The sequence below is a fragment of the Fusarium solani genome (assembly GCF_023522795.1).
Source record: "Fusarium solani strain SB1 chromosome Unknown bctg00000012, whole genome shotgun sequence".
Taxonomy (NCBI): Eukaryota; Fungi; Ascomycota; class Sordariomycetes; order Hypocreales; family Nectriaceae; genus Fusarium; species Fusarium solani.
The window spans coordinates 670,804-690,147 of NW_027072146.1; the positions used below are offsets into that span (position 1 = coordinate 670,804).

Here is a 19,344-nt window from a genome sequence, read left to right on the forward strand (position 1 = left end):
GATATTTCGTCAAACGAATCCGACGTGTTTCTCAGCAGCGCGGAAGACACTGCGTTGCCGCTTACCGTGGCAGTCGTTGCGTTTGATGCCGTTGGCCTGATGGGCCTATTGTTCGGGTGACGGCGTTTGAAGTCAATGAACGCAGACAATAAAATTTTGAATGACCTTGAGTGACTGTGGATAAACGTAGTAATTGTTTCAATTGCCGACTGCACTCGGCACCTCAGCATAACCTTGCTCCACTGTCCTTCAATCGCAAAGCAACTCTGGCAATCACTCTCGGGGCTGTACAAACGTGGGCGAGTCTTTATCCATTCTTCTGATTGTCACTCGGCACCATCAAGCCCAGCCTTCAAGTTCAATCTGATCGATTACCGTACCCGGGGATCTTGCGTGAACATGAAGCTCTCAGCGCCCTCATCACCGACCTGGTATGGGAAAGTCGACCACGAGAACTCGGGGGCTATGGAAGTGGAACCCGGATATCTCAAGATGCTCAAAGCGATGGAGCAAGATTCGCCCAACGACCCTTGTGGCTCCATCCCCATCGGAGACCTGATGCGACAGACATGCGGCGACTCACTCCTGCGTAAATTCATTGTTAGCATGTCGCTTTATGCGCCTCTCGTCAAGGAGAGTCCCGAAGCCGAGTCTGGCCCAGCCAAAGCCATCGTTTCTTTCATCGCAAGCACTGCTACTCAATACGCCTTGAGCCTCATCATCGACGCTCTGAACGAAAGAGGCTCTAAAATGACAGTCGAGCAGCTGTCTCTTCAAATTCACGAGTCTCCCGATCCAACAGGTCCTGTGCCGATGCTGCAAAGCTATGGTCTTCCGCGCGCCAAGGTGCTGCTTGGACACGACTGTAAGTACCTAGCCCGGCCCCGAGGAGACACGCACTCACAGATCACAGGCTACCTTCAAGATATCGAACACACTTGCGCCGACTCTGGTCTATGCACGTCCGTCTACGGCTACATAGCCGATACCACCAACGAACCCGGGGCGCAGAACTTCGCTATCGAAAACGTCGCGGTTGAGTCGTTCTTTGATCTCGACGATAACAACGATCTGGATAAGACCTACGCAGCCGCAGGCAACATCGACCATTTCCAGCCCAAGGATTGGACTCTGCAGTATCGCCGAGAGATTAGAACTCACATGGAGACTTTGATCAGAGGACACAACGAAAAGGTTGCGGTGTGGCTTGGGAAACAGCTTCAGCTCCGTCTCAACCAGGGAGAGGGTGTGGAGGACTTGGTTCCGGGAGAGGACTTTGGTCAGCACTTTGTTGATGTTGATATGGATCTCGATAAGTTTCTTATGGGAGCGATGGATCAAACTCGGGAGTTTGTCACGGCACAGATGGGTGGGAGATTCAGCCTATGAGGCAAGGGAATGAGTTATAACTTGGGAGTTTATGGGGGCAAATAGTCGGCGCAAAAGTATCAAGGAGGTCTAATTCGGTTTAGAAAGTGGGATAATCACATGGGATAGTCTCCGATCGGAGGTCTACAAGCCAATAGGGCTCTCACCTTTCAGTGATGCAAGGCGATAAAATAATGACGATGCCTCCAGATTGTATAGGTAATGCCGATTTCCCGTCTGCAGGTCGGACAAAAGCCGACTATTCCCATATCGAGTTCGTGATGCTTCTACTCGAGCCAATCATCGACCGTGTCGATCGTTGCGCCATCCTCTGATGCAACCGCTGGAGGTGTTCGTGATTACGGTGGGGAATGAGGAATACACTCACGAGATATACTCGACATATTTAATAGAATCTATCCGTATTGTACCAAATGGCGCCAAGGAAATACTCCGTTGCAATCTATTGGCCTGTCAAGAAACATGGCGCAGCCACAGAAAAGCATCGCTCGGACTTCGTCGAGGGAGGTCCAAGTCGATACACCCAAGTTGCCTGATCGCTATGCAGATGAGAGCTACAAGCTATTCACCCAGGTCAAGGTCGACCCCCCAACACCAGAAGAAGCACAAAGAATCCGGAATAAGTGTATCCGCTGGATTCTTCCCTTCCTATGTGTTGGTTACCACCTTATGTATGTGGACAAGCAGACTGTGAGTGCCGTCCTCTCTTCCATGCTCACCCTCACAACCTGACTTGACATGTAGCTTGGAAGCTCTGCAATTCTTGGTATTCTTGAAGATGGCCATTTGAACGCTACTCAGTATAACTGGTTATCTTCAATATTTTACCTGGGATATCTGTTGGCAGAATGGCCACAGAATTTGGCCATTCAGAGATTTCCTGTCGCGCGATGGCTGGCGATTAACCTGACCGTTTGGTACGTCAACTCCCCTCTCTCATCGCTGCCTCTAACAAGCTTCCAGGGGATGCATATTGTTGCTTCATATCCCATGCAACAACTTTGCTTCCTTCTTCGTTGTCCGCTTCTTTCTCGGTGTCGCCGAAGCAAGCATCGTGCCATCGTTCCTCGTCATTCTATCCATGTTCTTCACATACGATGAACAAGCAGTATTGATGCCAATTATGTGGGCTATCGGGAACTCTAGTCCCATCACTTCAGGGCTGCTCTCGTATGGCGTCCTCTTTATCGATACTGGCAGTTTCGCCCCGTGGAGATGGTTCATGGGTATGCCCCCAAGCCAATACATCAAATATTTGCTAATGCATTCTCCAGTCATTACCGGCACTTTGACCGTTATATACGGCATCTCCGTGTGGATTTTCTTCCCCGGTAGTCCCATCACGGCCCATTTTCTCACACCTGAGGAACGAGCGCAAGCCATTCTCCGCATCGAGTCAAACCATTCCGGCATCGAACAAAAGCACTTTAAGAAGTACCAATTCATCGAAGCCATCAAAGACCCCAAGACTTGGCTATTCTTCCTTCACGCATGGTCTCAGGAAATGGCCAACGGTCTGACCAATCAATATTCGCTTATCATCAAGTCGTTTGGCTTTACGACTCTTCAGACGACGCTTCTGGGGTGCATCAATGGTGTTACTGCGCTTGTGTCTCTTGGCGCAGCTGCTTGGATCTTGGCCAAGACACACAATTGCCGGGCTTGGGTGTCTGCGGTGGCATACATACCCCCTATTGTTTCCTGTATCATGCTCCTAACCCTTCCCTGGGGCAACCGCTGGGGTCTACTGACAGCTATTTGGATACGTGCAACTGGTGGAATCCCTTACGCTGTTGTCATGATTTGGGCCGCCAACTGCTCAGCCGGACACACGAAAAAGACAGCAGTCATTGCCCTGTATCACGTTGGATACGGTTTGGGCAATATCCTTTCCCCTCAACTCTTCCAACCGCAGTACGCGCCTCGATACCTCGTGACTTGGGGTGTCATCCTCGGCGTGGCATGCATTCTCCCAACTTGCATTGTCCTCTACCTAAGGTGGTATCTGGCAACGGAAAACAAGAGACGAGATGAAATTGACCGCCAAGGTCTGATCAGAGAGGTTGGCGTTATTGAACATGTTGATGAGAGCGGGCAGACGACAGAAGAGGTGGTGAACACCAGGCAGCTGGACCTGACAGATCGAGAGAACCTTGCTTTGTAAGTCACAATGAACGAGAGTCGCTGAACAGTACTAATATGTGAACAGCCGATATGTCCTGTAAAGCTCAGGTCTGGCGACGTGCTTCAAACTACCTTGGGTGTTTCGGCTATGAATAGGTACTGGCTCCCCAGAGCACTCTGCAGTCATGATAGACACAACAACTTTGCAGAGAAACGCCTTACACGGCCCCAGCTTGTATTACAGCTTGTTCTGACAGACTCTCCCGGCCAAAGCGCACCTAGTCTCACAAAAAACCTTGCACCAAAACCCTTGCATTGACCATCGACGTGAGCCGCTCATACGCGGCTTCGTCCCTGATTCTCGTATCACCCTCAGAAACATCCCCTGGACTTTTGACCTGCAAAGCTGGTTTCCAACCTGAATGACCGTGAAACATGTTGATGTTGAGCCTGGCATATTTCAGCCGCTTTTCCTTGTCTGTGCATATCTCGGACGCAAAGTCTTGATGCTTCCTGTCATGGATGGGCTTGGAAGTATCCCGACCCTCGGGGCCCTCGCCCATGCAAAACACCCTCAACCCGTTCATGGACTCTGCCCATCGGGAAAGGACATTGTGCCATCGAAGGTGATACTCACGGACCCCAAGGCCAGGCTCAGGCCCAGTGAAAGTCTCAGTGACGGACTCATCATTATCTCCATCGTCAAAGGGACGTCGACGCCAGGCCCTCACAATGATGGGGCATTTGACAAGATACAGCTCTTGTAGTCCGCCGTTCTCCTGGCCTACCGAGGCGACCCAGTCAACCTGCCACGCTTGACCAAAGACGTAATTTCCGAGAGCGAGGACCTTGAGTCTCGGGAGCGATGATTCACCGAGTTGTCGAAAGTCGACTTTGGGGTATAGACCCCAGTATTCGCCATAGACGAGCGAAAGTGTCTGCAGATTTTCGGCGATGCTGGGGAACATCCACGTCTCGGGTAACGTCTGGAGCATACCATTTTCTAACAGCGATTGGGCCCTATCACGATCGGGACAACCGCCGGAAGTAATCAAGAGTTTGAGGTTGACGAGATTTGGTAGAGACAACATCTTTTTCAACCCTCCCGAATCCTCAGCGAGATAATCTTTATAAGGTGAGAGATTGGAAATGGTAAGCTCTTGGAGTGGCATGACGTGGCCCAGGGGATCTCCTTGTCATCGGCATACTGGAGGGGCTGTGCGTCGCTGAAATATCGATGGAACCGTACCCTTTCATCAATCTTGGCTTGTATCTCTGGTGTCCACATGCCCATGACACAGTGGCATATCGTTTCCATGACCCTGTATCGGAAAAGCCCTGAATGTTCAATATCGTAAGCCACCGGGGCGTAGTAAGAAACTCCCAATAATTCGTGAAAGCGGACATGAAGTGCAGTGACGTTGGTGAAGCAGCGCAAATAGGGTAGGGCGTTGGCAAAAGGCCAGGATATATGCCAGGGTCCGTTTGGGTCTTGATCGTCACCGTGATCTCCCCAGGTCTTTACCGTGACCTCTCGTACGAGATGACGAAGCTTGGGATTCTTGGCGATGAGAATGAATCTCTGGGCTGAGTCGGCACAGGCCTTTAGGCGTAGGCTTTTGTACACCCAGGGTAAGCCAATAGCGCTCAGCTTGGTAGACACAAGCCGCAGTCGGTGTAGTGTCGGCTTTGGTAGGTATCGGCATATCTCGCTCCATACCTCTGGAGGTAGGTCGTTCCGGGCGTAGATTCCGGGAGTTGATGACATGTTGAGGATATCACGGTGAAGCTGTTGATGATGTGCAAGTTGAAATGCCGCTTTTTGTGCTTACGCCCAGAGACGGCGCTGCGCCCACTTAGCCACTCCAACGGACGATGACGATTGGCTGTTCAGAATGACTTGAAACGGGTTGAGCCTGGAGTCCAACTGCCCATTTCAGGCTTATCGCCCACGATACAGTGGCATGGCAACTGGGCGGACGCCAAGACTTGCTGACATTGATGCTGCACAAAGGCTTTCAACTTATAAGGCTGAGCTGCCTACTTAAGATATCACTCAACAAACCTGAAGCAAGGTCTGTGGATGGGTTAGTGGCTGACTATTCCAAGTCTGCTGTGGAGGTGTTTGCGCAGGTCGGCAGGATGATGGTGCAGGCTGAAGGCGACAGTGCCTTGGAGAACTGGCTGACTAAGGAAGCGGATGACTTGGAAGGACTTAAGATGCTCTCTTGTATACGACCATCGCGGGTAAAGGATACAGCGAATCAAACGGTCGGGCATAGCTGAGAGAAAGAGAACCCGTACCGGTAGCCACTATCTGCACTTGCGAAATTATTGCGGAACTGGATGCGGCGGACTCTTGCAGCTCATTGCCATCTATCGAAGAAATCTGCGGCAACGACGAGGGTCTTTGTGAAGAAGGCAAAGACTGTAGGCGGCTAAACTGGTCTGATAAAGATAACTTTCTGGGTAGGCTATCGGTTTGTTTGAATAACCGGACTTTGTTCCCAACGACGGGGGGCTCCCTTGGACTGGCGTCTAATGAGACAAAGGTCAACGATGAGGGTTGGTTGCTGGCGGGCGGGAGGACTCGGTGTGTTTTGTGCGCAGTGGACGTTCGTGGAATGATGAATGGCGAAGGGGTAAGTGATGCCGAGGAGGCATTTAGTCCTATCGAGATTAAGTAGCTGGTCAACAGAGACGCAATTAGCGACATTCACAAACGAGGTTCTCGACATATGACGGTATCAAGACAACAGCAGGGGATCATTCTCGGGTAATCTTATTCCCCATCTGATCTTGCACACATATAAATCAATGCTCCTGTCAGCCTTCAAGTGTTGATCGGGCTATCGCGGTAAAACTGTCCATGTTCAGCTTCTGCAAGCACAGCCCCCTTCAGCTGCACTTCGCCCACTTGACACGTCCTTTGTCAAGTCGATGCCTGATTATTGGCTGCCTTGGAAATTCCCCTCGGGCACCAAGATTTTCCGGTTATTTATTGGGAAGTGGCGTTTGGTATTGTTTGTCACACCAAGGCGCCGAACAAAGAATCATGCTACCGTTTTGCCTTGAGGGACAATTTACGACTTTCATTTCTTTCTGACATCTTCACCGCAAGTTGGATGATTCTTCCAGGCTGACATGCCGCGACAATACAGTGTTGGGCTCGTTTGCGACCGCACGAACATGTGCTGACGACAATGCTGGCCTGATTATTATTCCCTGGGTGTACAAACAAACAAATATCCTAGCGCCGCCACCTGATCTATCCCCGAGACCGCACTTTATCACCAAACTTGGTGCGTCAACTTGTGCACACGATATGCACCCACCCGTTTGCCACTGAAAATACTCGATTGATACTGTGCAAACGGAAAAAGAGAACTTTTCATTGTCAGCCTGATCAGCCGAGTCCGAAGTGTCCTCAAGAGTTTTGCGAGCATTGTTGGACATGGCAAACGGAACGGCAATCCTAGACCTACCCCTCGCGCAAACGACATCACAATCGAGACCATTTCCCCCTTTACGGTACTTTGGCCTGCTTGGACGCACTGAACGAGCTTTGATGCATTTTCCCTTCCGCTCAAAGACTTTTTCGGTGCAACCTCATCCAACTCTTCTCGAATCTTCCCATCAACACTCCCCTCGTGGACTGATCCAAGTCGCCTGGACATCCCTGACCAGTCTCCTCCTCCACGATCCTCCTCGCGCATACAATACTCCGCCATCCTCGAGTCCGCCTAGCGCAGCCTCGCTCCAGCCATGTGCAAACATTGTGGGAAGAATGGCCCCCTAGTAAGCCCGTCCCTTGTCCTCGTGCGACACCAGACTTGACCAACGCCACCTGCAGATGATAGCCGGCGAGAGACTCTCCACCTACCTCGAAGCAGATTCCGCCAAGAAGGCATGGACCCTCAAGTTCTGTGCCGACCTCGAGGCCAAGCTGATGATGATTCTCTCTCGACGCCTGAGAAGTGACGCCATGAAGTTCCTCGATCCCAACTTGATTGCCCCGGAGGTGATGGCAGATCATTTGATCAAGGACATTGGCTTGGACTTTGACTACAAAGACGAACTTCGCTCCGTTGTCATTCGTAAGTTTTCCGGGTCTATGACAGTGTTGACGACTTACTGACCTCATCCAGGTGGCCTGCTGGCGCAAGCCAAGGGGACTCTTTCGGATGTGATCGCATGGGAGGCCATCTTTAAAGTTGAAAATGGCAAAGATGAGAACCTCTTTCAGTGGAGAGTTGGTTTCATCCTCAACGACATGACGACTATCGAGAACGCGAAGAAGTACATCAAGGACAAGCGCGCCGAGGAGAACGTCGTCTATCAGTATCGGCTGAGGCAGGCGATGTCGGCCAGAAGTCCTCTCCCCATCGCTACCAACTTTGCTCAGCCGCAGCACACCATCCAGGCTCCTGTTGCAGCGGCTCCAGCCCATCCAGCGACCGCGTTCCAGCCATCGCCCGCGCCACAGCCATTGACTGTTGACACTCAGCGAGCCCAGGGCTTTGTGGAAGGTCTAGATAGCATCTCTGCCTCCCATTCAAGCCTCGACTTCGGGTCTGCCGCTAACCCCATCACCCTGGACACCGATGAAGATGGAGGTCCCTCGCGATACACCCACGCTCATGCCCCTCGCGTATCTTCACCTCTGGCTACTGTCTCTCCGTACACTGCTGCTGATCTAGTCGCACAACAGTCGGCTGTTCCTCGTACGCGACCTGAGACAGGCTTTCATCAGTCGATTGCCAACGCCAACGCACCTGGCAACCGTCAGTCTGCGCCGTCCGCAGCCAAGCCGCCCAAGCGTCGACCCTCTGCTACCTCTACTAGAGCCGCTCGGCCTCCTTCCCGCCGCCGAGGTCGTCGGGCCAATGCCAGCTGAATCACCTAGCTGTCTCTGACCAGCCCATCACGTTTGTGATTGGCGTAGCTAGTCGCCTGCACTCACAGGAACAGGCTTTCTCTTTTTTTGGTTGGGTCGAATGATGAGCGGGGCTCTTGACAATGGAGGAAGAGGGCGGTAGATGGTTTAGTGCTCCTTCGATTCGGACATGGTTTACAGGTGGATGGTGGATGGTGGATTCCGTTGCTCTCGCTCTCATGTCACTTAGCTCTCCTACACAGACCCGAATTATGACCCCAGCATACCCCATGTCCTCATTATCTGTCAGCTTTGTGTAGTGTTGACACGGGCATCGGGTGCGCCTCCTCCAGTGCTGCGGAGGCAAGGTGAACTCGCCAGAGGCTCAAAGCTTGAGGTTCCAGGACACCTAAATGACAACCAAGTTCTTCTTATTATCTCCCGGATAAGGACTAGGTATCTCAGACTAGATTTACAAAAGAAATAATTACAGCATTATGTATGTCAGGGCGCCCTTCCGCTCTCATTTAAACCCCTTGCTCGCAAACTCCTTCTCAGTCCAGTCCCACAACTCTTCAACAGCCTTGTCATCATCCAAAACCGCGTCTTTATACTCCTTGAGCTTGTGGTTATAAAAGCCACCACTCCTAACACTCTGTGACTTAGCCGTGCTCGCCCACAATTGGGCCTTTGCGCCAGCGTGAACATCCGTGAGGAAAATGGAGCCAATCACACTGATCAATCCACCGAGCCAAGGGCGCCTTTTCCTGAAATCATCAAACAGGCCCGTGTTCACAACTCCTGGGTGGATGGCGACAAACTTGACAGTTGGGTAGAACTTGCTCAAGGCACGGGTGTGATAGTAATCTGCGAGCTTGGATTGACCGTAGCGAGCCAAGCTGGAAATGTCTTCGAGGGGGGTTTTGGCGCGAGAAAGAAGTATTCCTTCCTTTGGCGCCTGTTTGAAGAGCTCGGAGCTCAAGTTGACGACACGAGCATCTCCCCCGTGTTGTTCAGCCGTTTTGACGATAGTCGGGAGAAGTAGCTTGGTGAACAGGGCCGGTCCCATGTAATTGGAACCAAACTGGATTTCATAGCCGTCAGCTGTAAGACCGGCAGGGGTGGCCATCAAGCCGGCGTTGTTCATCAAGATGTCGAGTCGATCAGACTGGCCGAGGAAGGTGGTGGCGCCTTTCTTAATGGACGCAAAGGATGAGAGATCCAACTCTAGAAACTTGATCTGGCCCTTGAAGTTCGGCACGGCATCCTGTATCTCCTTGACGGCGGCATTGCCACGTTTTTCCGTTCTGGCTGTGACGAAGATGGCGGCGGGGTTGTGCTTTGCGAGCTGGAGGGCACTCTCTTTGCCGAGTCCACTACTGCCGCCGGTGACGATGATGACTTTGCCAGACAGATCTGGGATGTCGTCCTTGGGGTTAAACGACATGATGGAGGTAGTGTTAAGATGCTTTGAGAGGGGGGGTGTTTAAAACGGGAAAAGATAAACGTAGGATGGCTCAGAGGCTGAGCCGGGTATCGAATAGCTGTAAGTAGAGAAGAGGGAAGTGTTGGTGGGAATCAGGATGAATTAAAGACCGCGATCAAGCCAAACCGAGGCTGAAATATTCAGATCGAAATTGCCTTTTTGAAATATGCTGACCAACCAGGAATTAAAGCTGCGGAGCACATAATTATACTTTCCGCAAGTTTCTCATAGTGTGGTTTGGCCTGGTAGCGAAAATTCCAACTCCGCCGGCCGAAGGCGCAATTTATTCGCCCGAGTCGTGTTCACTAATCGGAAAATATCAGCCACAAGGGGCTTTTACGTCAGTACAGCCAACGCCAGCTGTGATGCCATTCGCCATCTTGAATCATGTCTACTTCTGACTTGGGTCAAAAGTAGAGTTTTCCATAGTCCGCGCATTAATTAAGTTATGCGTATACGCATTCAACTGACCACGTCCCATTTGTAATCAGAAGGCCAGTGTGCTTTGTTAGCATCAATGACGACCTGAGAAGAGGTTATCAGGAAGGCCAATGTGTCTTTTGATCCTATAAAGCAACGGCGGGATAACCTCAGAGAGGATTGTCCATCTCGTTCAGACCTTCACCATAGTCAACCCGCCTTTTCCCAAAACATGTATCCCCTTCGTCCTTTGAGCCTGGCCATGGCCATTTCCATGGCCTCATCTGTCCTTTCGTTAGACCTTCCCAAGTATACGGGTCTGAAAACCGCCCAGAACGACAGTATCCTCACCGTCACCTTCCACAACCCGTCTTCACCTGTCAATCTTTGGGACGAGGACACTCAAAATGACCTGACTGATTTGGTCTCGCGACTACAACATGACAATGAGACCAAGGTTGTCATCTTCAATAGCGACGTGCCTCGGTTCTTTGTCGCTCATCTCGATCTCACCCTCCCTGCTCTAGCCAAGCGTATGATTCCAATACCCATACAAAGCATTGCGAGAGAATCAGTGCTAACGGAATGCAGCTGAATTTGTCGAGTCGTTTGCCACTTTGATGTACAACGTATCGAGGCTGCCACAGGTCACCATCGGCGCAGTCGAGGGCCGAGCACGAGGCGCTGGGAATGAGTTCCTCGTCGCCCTGGACATGCGATTCGCCACCAAGGTAGACACCGCATTTGGCCAACCCGAGGTCGGCAGCGGCTTGTTTCCCGGAGGAGGAGGTAGTCAATTTCTTACGAATCTGATTGGTAGAGGACGGGCGATGGAATACATCCTCAGCTCCAAGGACATCACTGCAGTCGACGCTGCTGAAATTGGCTGGATCAACAAGGCCTTTGACACGTCGCGCGAGCTGTATGACTACATCGATAAGCTCGCGCAGAGACTGGCCTTGTTCCCCCTGTCAGCTCTTGCTGGTGGCAAGAAGACTGTTCACCGAGCATCACCGTCGCTTGAACATGTTGTCGCAGATGCGAAGGATTTCTTCAAGCAGCAAGGCGATCCATTGGTGCAGGAAATCGGAAAGCGCTCTGCTGAGTTGTCTCAGAACGTGTCTGTTGTGGACCTGGAGCTCAATATCCCCGAGGTCCTCCCTCTTCTGTATGCCTAAAGTTGAGGATCATTCCGGCAGTGGGCGAGAAAATGGGTGACTGCCTTACCTCGACTGCTTAGTCTATATCAAATGTACTTTTATCTTCTTGAGTGGTCTAGTTAAGCCCACAGTTATTAATTTTAGTCAAAATCAAAGCTCTAAGATGAGCACCGCTGTGGTCAGGATGCCAATATGTGCCGACATTGAGTGACTGAAGAGCGTGATAATAATCCCGCAGGTCATCTGCGTGCTGGGGTAGGGGTTTTTGGCAAAGAAAATGAGCCAGCACAACTTGGCAGGGTAATCTTGAGATAGGTCATATTGGAGTTGTTGCAGCTGTACATTGCACCACGGGTGTTTGGTCTTGACCCAGTTAGAATTGTATTGCTTGAAGGAATGATAGATCAAATGTTTATTAAAAAGCGAACGGTATAAATATGTACGAATGAGTGAATAGTATGAACGAAAATCGGAATATTCGCTTCAAGAGGGTATACGCAAACTCAGTTGCAACCACTCTTTGGCATCAACGAAATAGATTCCAAGGTCATCGCGGCAAGACACCTCACCACTGAGCTGAACTATGCAGTGGCCCCGGAAAGCTTGAAAGAATAGTCCAAGCCCTTTTGCACGTCGCTAGTCAATTTAAATCCATCATACAAGATGGGATCCGCTGGCGTGTTTGCAACAACCAAGCTAATCTCCTCACCGTCCGAGACCTCAATGGATCCAGATCCTTGTTCCAGAGTCTTGTATCGTACAGACCCCGTGCTAGTGTCTCGAACAGCAAACTTTGCGGTAAATTCGGCCTTCTCTGCAAGCTTGATGTCGACTTGGACTGTGGCAGCGCCTGATGTGGTCAAGGGGATGATGTTGCAGCCCATGTATCGCGGTTGGCGCTCAGGTAGAACCTTGTAGGTTTTGTCGTACTGCAGAGCGACGTTTTTGTAGTTTATGCTATGGCGTTGTTGTTGGAACACCTTCTGAGCGGGCGCGTGTCCAATATCAACATAGGCCATGCGGGCCCAGTATGAGCCGACGATGCTTCCGACCTTGGTAGTCGCCACACGCGCGAGAGTATGGAGAGGAGTCTCGTTGCTGTCCTTCTTGTATTGGACCATCAACTCACGCACCACATGTCTTCCCAATCCAGGGATTTCATCAGGGTTGTTGGTGAGATAGGTGAGGAAAGGCCAGGCTTGATAGTAGTTTCCAGTGCCGGAAGAGCCGTCAACGATGACTTGGAACGAGTCTCCGATGAGCTTCTTGACTTCGATGATACTTGAAGCAGCCGACCTGTGCACCTTTTCCCGAGCTGGGGCGCAGATGTCAGATGTCTGGTAAGTCTCTGCGACCCAATTCGCAACAGTTTCCCACCAAGCTCCTGTTCTGGATTGATACACCCATGTTCTCTGGTGGAAGTGAAGGGCGTGACCAAATTCATGAGCCGTGACACCGGAATCAAGCCATTTGGTGACAACATCGAGATAAGCAAAGCCATGCTTGGTGTCGGCCCGTTGAACACCCGCCGAGCTGCCGAGATCGCTAACAGAATATATGTTGGTCTTGCACCAGGGACCTTTTTCGCCCTCAACGTAGTTGGATAAGCCCGGTGATCGCCATCCCAACGTATTGACGAGGCAATCGTATTCGCCCTCCAGGAGGTCGAGGGTCTTGTTCACATTGCCCGGAATGGTGCCATAGATTCGGAAATGCTCCGATTCTTTGTAGGTGTCTCCGCCAGGGCCAATGTTTGGGTTCGCAGTGAAAACAGCTGGAGGACCACCCTGAGTAGGGGCGGCTGAAGTGGACGAAATTGTACTGGTGGTGGCAATTCCATCAGAGATTAATGTAGATTCAATCGAGACGGTTTGAAGACTTGAAGTGGACGCAGTTGAGAGCTCTGAAGTCGTGGTTGGGGCAGAGGTATTTTCGGTCAGCGAGATTGAAGTCGATTCGAAGGTAGACTCTTCGGAGGTGGTTTGGGTGACTTTGCCAGCGGAAGTTGTCGCCGAAGAGCCGGAAGATGTGAAGACAGTAGAATCCGCAGAGATGGCAGATTCAGTCGAAAGAGTCGAAGCAGTCGTCAAAGACGTAAAAATGGTGGAGTCCGTAGAGATGATGGCCTCAGTCGAAAGGGACAGAACAGTGGTCGAAGAAGTAGAAACGATAGAAGCAGTAGAGGTGGAAGATTCAAGCGAAAGGGACGAGACAGTTGTCTCAGACGCCTGCGTCTTGCTCAGAGCATAAGTTGGCACGAAAATATTCGACGAAATGGCGGGACGACACCGATGCCCTCCATTGCCGTGCCTTGGCTTGGGAAGGGCGTTGGAGGTAGAAAAAAGAAAAAAGGAAGGACAAGAAGTTGGATAAGATGAAACATGTTGAAAGAGCGGACGGCCTCGAGAAGCCAATGAAAACAATGTTGATTCTGAGCTACCTACATTCAATCCCGTGTCCCGAACAAGCCATCTCTTATACTGTGATAGAACCTCATCTCCCCATGGATCGAAGCTGGAGGATAACGTTGTGTTTCGAGTTTGCAGTTTCGAAACGTGGAACAACAGTTGGGCCGGTCGTTTGAAACCACGCCGGATGGATCAGCCGCACGAACCAGAAGTTCATGTTTCACCCAGGATCTGGTGTGGACAGGTGCCAACTGTTGATCACCATTACCAGCTGCATTATCACGAAATAAACAACTGGAACTGACCGATAACAATGGCGCCACTTCCACGTCTTTTTCTTTCTAGCTCCCCTAATCCAGCTAGTCCGCCGCTGTCATGATTACCAACGGCGCCAGTTAAAATTCGAGGAGTGACATTCCGTCCCGTTCACCGCGTACGCGTATCAGCACAATTCCGCATTGGCTGCTTCAGGGCTTGAGGCATCTTCTCTACGAGATATTGCGTGTAAGTCATCACCTCTTTAGATGGCTTATTCTATTGGGGGATGGTACTACACTTCTGATAGGTAGAGGAGGATCGATACAGTTCTGACAGATGTCTGGATAAGCCCTAGCGAGCGGGCCGTGTTTCGCCCCTGCGTCAACAAAAAGGCATGGCATGACACCTGGCCCAGAGTTCATAATGTTACAGCGCTGCCGATTTTTGATGTGATCGGATTGCTCGTTAATGATACATGATACAGCAGTCGATTGCACTCGGTTATCGGTTATGACGTTATGACGCCCGTGAACTCCGCGATGCCGAACGACCTCGGTGCCGCGGACTCCGACCAAGGCATCAGCGGCAGTTGCGCCAGCCTTAACAACCTCGAGCCCCTCGACCACCCAATTAGACCATCGGGAATTTTAACAAACATGTCCCCTGGCTAGAGTATTTATCAGCATGAGACCCGTAGTGGCAATCAACGGATCCACAGCAATGCCCAAGATGGTGCGGGATTGATAACTAATCATTCATGGCTCGACCGACACGGGGACGGACCCAAGTTGCGCCGACGCCATTGGCGTTTAATTACGTTCGGTCTAATGCGATGCCGTCCACGGCTCCGTGACGTGATTGGCACTGCCTAGGCAAATCTTGCACTTATAACCTTTTCTTTACCACACGAGCAGCAAGATTGGTAGCGTCAAGGCATCGACTTGTTACCATTCGTCAACTCCAAAGCTACTGACAGGATTTCGCACCATGACTTCCCACATTGAGAAACCCATAACGCTGAAAAATGGCTTGACGCTGCCCAACCGGTTAGTCAAGGCCGCCATGGCGGAGAACCTTGCAGATGGGGACCTTTTGCCAACGGATCAAGTCTATATCGCATACAAAACTTGGGCAAATGGCGGTTGGGGCATGCTCATCACAGGTATTCTGCGAGCAATCAATGGGTCCATTGGCTGCTAACCGCTGTATTTAGGAAACGTGCAGGTTGATCCTCGCCACCTGGGTCAAGCTGGAGATATTGCCAACAATGACTCCATCGACAGGAGCCGCATTCTAGACAGCTGGAAGAAGTGGGCATCCGCCTCTAGAAGCGGCGGAACTCCGACTGTAGTCCAGATCAGCCACCCCGGTCGGCAATCTCCAGTCGGCGCCGGCACTCGAGGTTTCTTCGACAAGACGCTCGCCCCTAGCGCTATCCCTCTACGTCTCGGCAAAGGCGTGTTCGCGGGGGTGATCTCTCGGCTACTGTTTGGAACGCCAAGGGCCATGACGGTCGCAGAGATTTTGGACGTTCAGGATCGCTTCGTCAAGACGGCAGTCCTTGTCGCCGACGCCGGCTTCGACGGGATAGAGCTTCACGGAGCACATGGATACCTCCTCTCGCAATTCTTGAGCCCCAAGACTAATCAGAGAACTGACGCGTATGGAGGATCACCTGGGGCTAGGGCAAAGATTGTGGTGGATATTATCAAGGCCATCCGCAAGGCCGTGCCACCAACCTTCACAGTTGGCATCAAGTTCAACTCTGTCGATCACCAGTCTTCGCAAGCCCTGGAGGAGTGTCTCGAACAACTCCGCTTGATCACAGATGCTGGGATCGATTTTCTCGAAATCAGCGGTGGAAGCTACGAGGAGCCAATTGTATGTTCCTCCTCCCGGTCAGTGGTTCCGTTACTCACAAGCTCCACAGGGTATTGTCGACCCCGATAAAATCCCAGCCGCCAAGAAAGAAAGCACAAAGGCACGAGAAGCCTTCTTCCTGGACTTTGCAACAGCCATCAGAGACCAATTCCCCGGCCTGCCGCTGCTTGTCACGGGCGGTTTCCGCAGCCGAAAGGTAATAGAGAGCGCTCTGGCAAGCGGTTCGCTCGACATGGTTGGCATAGCTCGGCCAGCAATGCTAGATCCCGCTGTTCCGACAAACACCCTCCTAGACAAGAGCAAGAAGGACGATGAGGCGCGGGCCATTGCCATTTCTATCCCTACGCCTTGGTTGTTGAAAAAGATTGGCAACTATGTCATCGGAGCTGGTTATGAAACGGTTTGTTCTATGACCCCTGAACGTGATAAGGTGTTAACATTCAGTCTAGGCCTGGTATGTAAAGAAGATCAAGACCCTAGGTAAAGCGTAAGGTGTCGAAAGGGAGAGCGTTCTGCTCCAAGGAATGAGTCATATTATTGGTATTGTTATTATTTACCTAGACAGCGAGTCGGCTACTTGTTATTTTTCGAAGATATATAGATAGATGCCTGTTCGAACCCCAGCCACAGCCTGAAAACCCTCTGATATTCCACTGTCATTATCGGGAAGTTGCAATGCTTGTGGATCCCATCAACGTGTGCATAGATAATGGGGCTTGGCCTAATCAGTCGGGACCGAATCTTCGGATAAACGAGTCGAACGAGAGCAACGGAAGTCATGGAGCGAAGATATTTCTCATTGGGATGGAGATACTTCGAAATACCTAGACGACGCGTTCACATGCCTCTCCTCGACATGAAAAAAGCTATTCATCACATGAGTCTCAATACGCCGTCACGGTGCATCTGAATACGAAGTCAGCGTTCCAAGATCTGCAGGGCGGCCGCCGAAGCAGGTAGATCGTGTCAGTCAGTCGCTTAGGCCATGATGACTGAAGCTTCGTGGGTCTTGTGATCACGAAATGAACCGCAGCCTGGTCCTGCTACCAAGGTCCGGCCCTTTAACCAAGGTCCCCGAGTCCTAGCTATATCTACTGGGATACCCCGAGCACAAAGTAAAGTATGAAATCATCCAGACATGCCTGGCATTTGAGGCTCTTCCTTTGAGCTGGCACAGCTTCAGGATTGCGACGCTCCGCCCAATCCATGTAAGCATGCCTTGTCCCCGCAGGACCTAATAATAGACCTTGCCTCGCAATAAGACCCCATTGATCGACATGAAAAACACGGCAACGAATAAACCTCCTTGTCCGCTCCCGCATCCGCCCAGAAGCTGCAATCCAACGCTTTTGATGCAGGGTAAAAGGGGTCTTCTAGGCAGTGCGGATCATCCTCCCCACACTACGCAACACACATACGTGTATGCTCGAAGCAATTGACCGTATTAAACGGCCCATAGATCCGAATTACGTACGATTCAAACGTGTAAAAATACTTTTTTTTTCTGTAGGTATCCGGTGACGTTTCTTAGGTGCTATGTTGCCATGCACCTAACTGACCGACTTGCCACTCGATCCCGGTAGGATGAGAGGGATCTCGCAAAATACGATGAATCTGCCGATTCGGCCATGGGATTTTCTGGAATTTTGAGATCTGCGATTTGGTAGGAGCGGACCATCGGCGATAATGGGGCCGACGTTCCTCTTGCATGTCTACGAGTCGTCGGTACATGGATGATCTATTCTTGGATCTACAATTGAGGCCAGGGCGTCTGTTGCAGGTGCATAGTAACGTAGTATAGAAACCTCTCTCTGGGCGGCTATGAAGGGTAACAAGTGAGGAAGATGAAAGTTGGGAACTTCACAAGCGACTTTCAAGCTTCCATTACTTTGGCCTCTAAACCTATCGTCGTGACTAGTTCCATTCACCATTCCCAATAGTGCAAAACTCTGCGTCCACAGAGGCCCCGGCACTTCTCTGTGAAACATTGGGGAGAGGCAGTGTCCATAAATCCTCCGCCACGAATAATCTGCCTGCACGTACGTCGGTGTGGATCATGCGACCCAGCATAAACAATCGTCATGATCCAACCAGTTGTACAGGCATGAAATACGAAGCAAAAAAAATCAGGAGATGCAGAAAACAGTGTCTTTGAATAGACCGGTCGTGCATCGAGATATCCTAGATGGTGATCAGTGGGTTCAACGTGACCCAGTGCTGACACGAGGTCTCGTATCCAGAAGCTGTGTCTCATTGTCCGCCCAGGGAAGTCTTACATTGTGTGAGCTTCGTGCTGGAGTGGACGATGACGTAGGGGCCCGTTGATGTAGATGAAATGCATCAAAATCTACACAGCCATCATCCAAAACATATAAAGGTAGACGCATTCACCTTCAACTAATCAACTCACTCAGCAATCACTCATCATCAAACAAGTCAACAACACAGCTTCACCTTCAACCCCAACCTCCACTCAACCACCCATCATCAACATGCACTTCACCACCATCGTCGCTTCCATCGCTGCCCTCGCCATGGGTGCCTCTGCTGCCCCGGCTTCAGGCCCCTACGACCCCTTTGCCCAAGTCCGTCTTTACCCTCAGTCCGACTGCGAGCAACCCAATGTTGGCTACGTGAGCGTCCGACGGTCCGGCATCAACAAGTGCGGCCAGCTCGACGGAACCTACACCATCAAGTCCTTGAACATTGAGCAGATCACCGAGAATGCCAAGGGATGCACACGTAAGTAGATGATGTTCGATTACTCGATCCAATACTGATTCAGTCTCTAGTCTACACCTTCAGCGATGTTTCCTGCAAGGAAGACCGCCAGGAGGTTTCTGTTGGAAGCTGCCACACTGGTGCCAAGCAGTACGGCAGCTACCTCCTTTCTTGCAAGTAGAGTGCACACGGCCTCTACTTTGATGATCACGAGCCTATTATATGATTACGACTAGGACTTGTTAATAATGGCCGCGCGAGATTCTGCTCGCCGGCGCCGGTCCTTGAATACTAGATAGACGAGATTTAATCTCACGAGTCACTCTCATTAGACTTCAATTAGTTTATATACAAACTTATTCTATGCAAGCATCTCTATAGTGATACTCAATTCTTCCTGAACCCTATTAAAACCTGGCCATCGTCCACCCTATCCGTACTCCTAGTCGCTCAGTCCGTCATTCCATTTCGCAGACCTTGTCAACACAATCAATAATGCGTATTGCACAATATTGAGCACTGAAAGTCTTCGATCACGGATGGTCCAAGTCTATCTAAGCTTGGCTTCTGCCCAGGCTAGCTTCAACCTATCGTATCTGGCAAATCCGAGATACAACTCTG

General features: G+C 51.0%; 9 protein-coding genes across 9 annotated transcripts; 6 read left to right on the forward strand and 3 right to left on the reverse strand.

Annotated features, from left to right (window-relative positions):
* Positions 1-399: 399 nt before the first annotated feature.
* MRS44_016218 (uncharacterized protein) lies at positions 400-1,389 on the forward strand (the record flags this gene model as incomplete). The annotated part of the gene is made up of 2 exons (XM_046282794.2): positions 400-865; positions 914-1,389. The coding sequence occupies 2 exons, from the start codon at positions 400-402 to the stop codon at positions 1,387-1,389; spliced, it is 942 nt and encodes a 313-aa protein (XP_046125131.2).
* A 462-nt stretch (positions 1,390-1,851) lies between these two features.
* On the forward strand, positions 1,852-3,614 carry MRS44_016219 (uncharacterized protein; the record flags this gene model as incomplete). Its single annotated transcript, XM_046281693.2, has 5 exons — positions 1,852-2,079; positions 2,134-2,306; positions 2,353-2,615; positions 2,664-3,549; positions 3,599-3,614. The coding sequence occupies 5 exons, from the start codon at positions 1,852-1,854 to the stop codon at positions 3,612-3,614; spliced, it is 1,566 nt and encodes a 521-aa protein (XP_046125130.2).
* Positions 3,615-3,797: 183 nt separating this feature from the next.
* Positions 3,798-5,281, reverse strand: MRS44_016220 (uncharacterized protein; the record flags this gene model as incomplete). The annotated part of the gene is made up of 2 exons (XM_065617944.1): positions 3,798-4,670; positions 4,763-5,281. The coding sequence occupies 2 exons, from the start codon at positions 5,279-5,281 to the stop codon at positions 3,798-3,800; spliced, it is 1,392 nt and encodes a 463-aa protein (XP_065474016.1).
* A 1,997-nt stretch (positions 5,282-7,278) lies between these two features.
* Positions 7,279-8,410, forward strand: MRS44_016221 (uncharacterized protein; the record flags this gene model as incomplete). The annotated part of the gene is made up of 3 exons (XM_046267951.2): positions 7,279-7,311; positions 7,367-7,610; positions 7,662-8,410. 3 exons carry the CDS (start codon positions 7,279-7,281, stop codon positions 8,408-8,410), a joined length of 1,026 nt encoding a protein of 341 aa, XP_046125128.2.
* A 502-nt stretch (positions 8,411-8,912) lies between these two features.
* MRS44_016222 (uncharacterized protein) lies at positions 8,913-9,836 on the reverse strand (the record flags this gene model as incomplete). The annotated part of the gene is made up of 1 exon (XM_046279077.1): positions 8,913-9,836. One exon carries the CDS (start codon positions 9,834-9,836, stop codon positions 8,913-8,915), a length of 924 nt encoding a protein of 307 aa, XP_046125127.1.
* Positions 9,837-10,527: 691 nt separating this feature from the next.
* On the forward strand, positions 10,528-11,473 carry MRS44_016223 (uncharacterized protein; the record flags this gene model as incomplete). The annotated part of the gene is made up of 2 exons (XM_065617945.1): positions 10,528-10,828; positions 10,887-11,473. 2 exons carry the CDS (start codon positions 10,528-10,530, stop codon positions 11,471-11,473), a joined length of 888 nt encoding a protein of 295 aa, XP_065474017.1.
* Positions 11,474-12,036: 563 nt separating this feature from the next.
* Positions 12,037-14,080, reverse strand: MRS44_016224 (uncharacterized protein; the record flags this gene model as incomplete). Its single annotated transcript, XM_046281692.2, has 3 exons — positions 12,037-13,683; positions 13,900-13,969; positions 14,070-14,080. 3 exons carry the CDS (start codon positions 14,078-14,080, stop codon positions 12,037-12,039), a joined length of 1,728 nt encoding a protein of 575 aa, XP_046125125.2.
* Positions 14,081-15,108: 1,028 nt separating this feature from the next.
* On the forward strand, positions 15,109-16,493 carry MRS44_016225 (uncharacterized protein; the record flags this gene model as incomplete). Its single annotated transcript, XM_046272388.2, has 4 exons — positions 15,109-15,283; positions 15,335-16,002; positions 16,052-16,402; positions 16,452-16,493. The coding sequence occupies 4 exons, from the start codon at positions 15,109-15,111 to the stop codon at positions 16,491-16,493; spliced, it is 1,236 nt and encodes a 411-aa protein (XP_046125124.2).
* Positions 16,494-18,494: 2,001 nt separating this feature from the next.
* Positions 18,495-18,904, forward strand: MRS44_016226 (uncharacterized protein; the record flags this gene model as incomplete). Its single annotated transcript, XM_046279748.2, has 2 exons — positions 18,495-18,744; positions 18,795-18,904. 2 exons carry the CDS (start codon positions 18,495-18,497, stop codon positions 18,902-18,904), a joined length of 360 nt encoding a protein of 119 aa, XP_046125123.2.
* Positions 18,905-19,344: the final 440 nt, after the last annotated feature.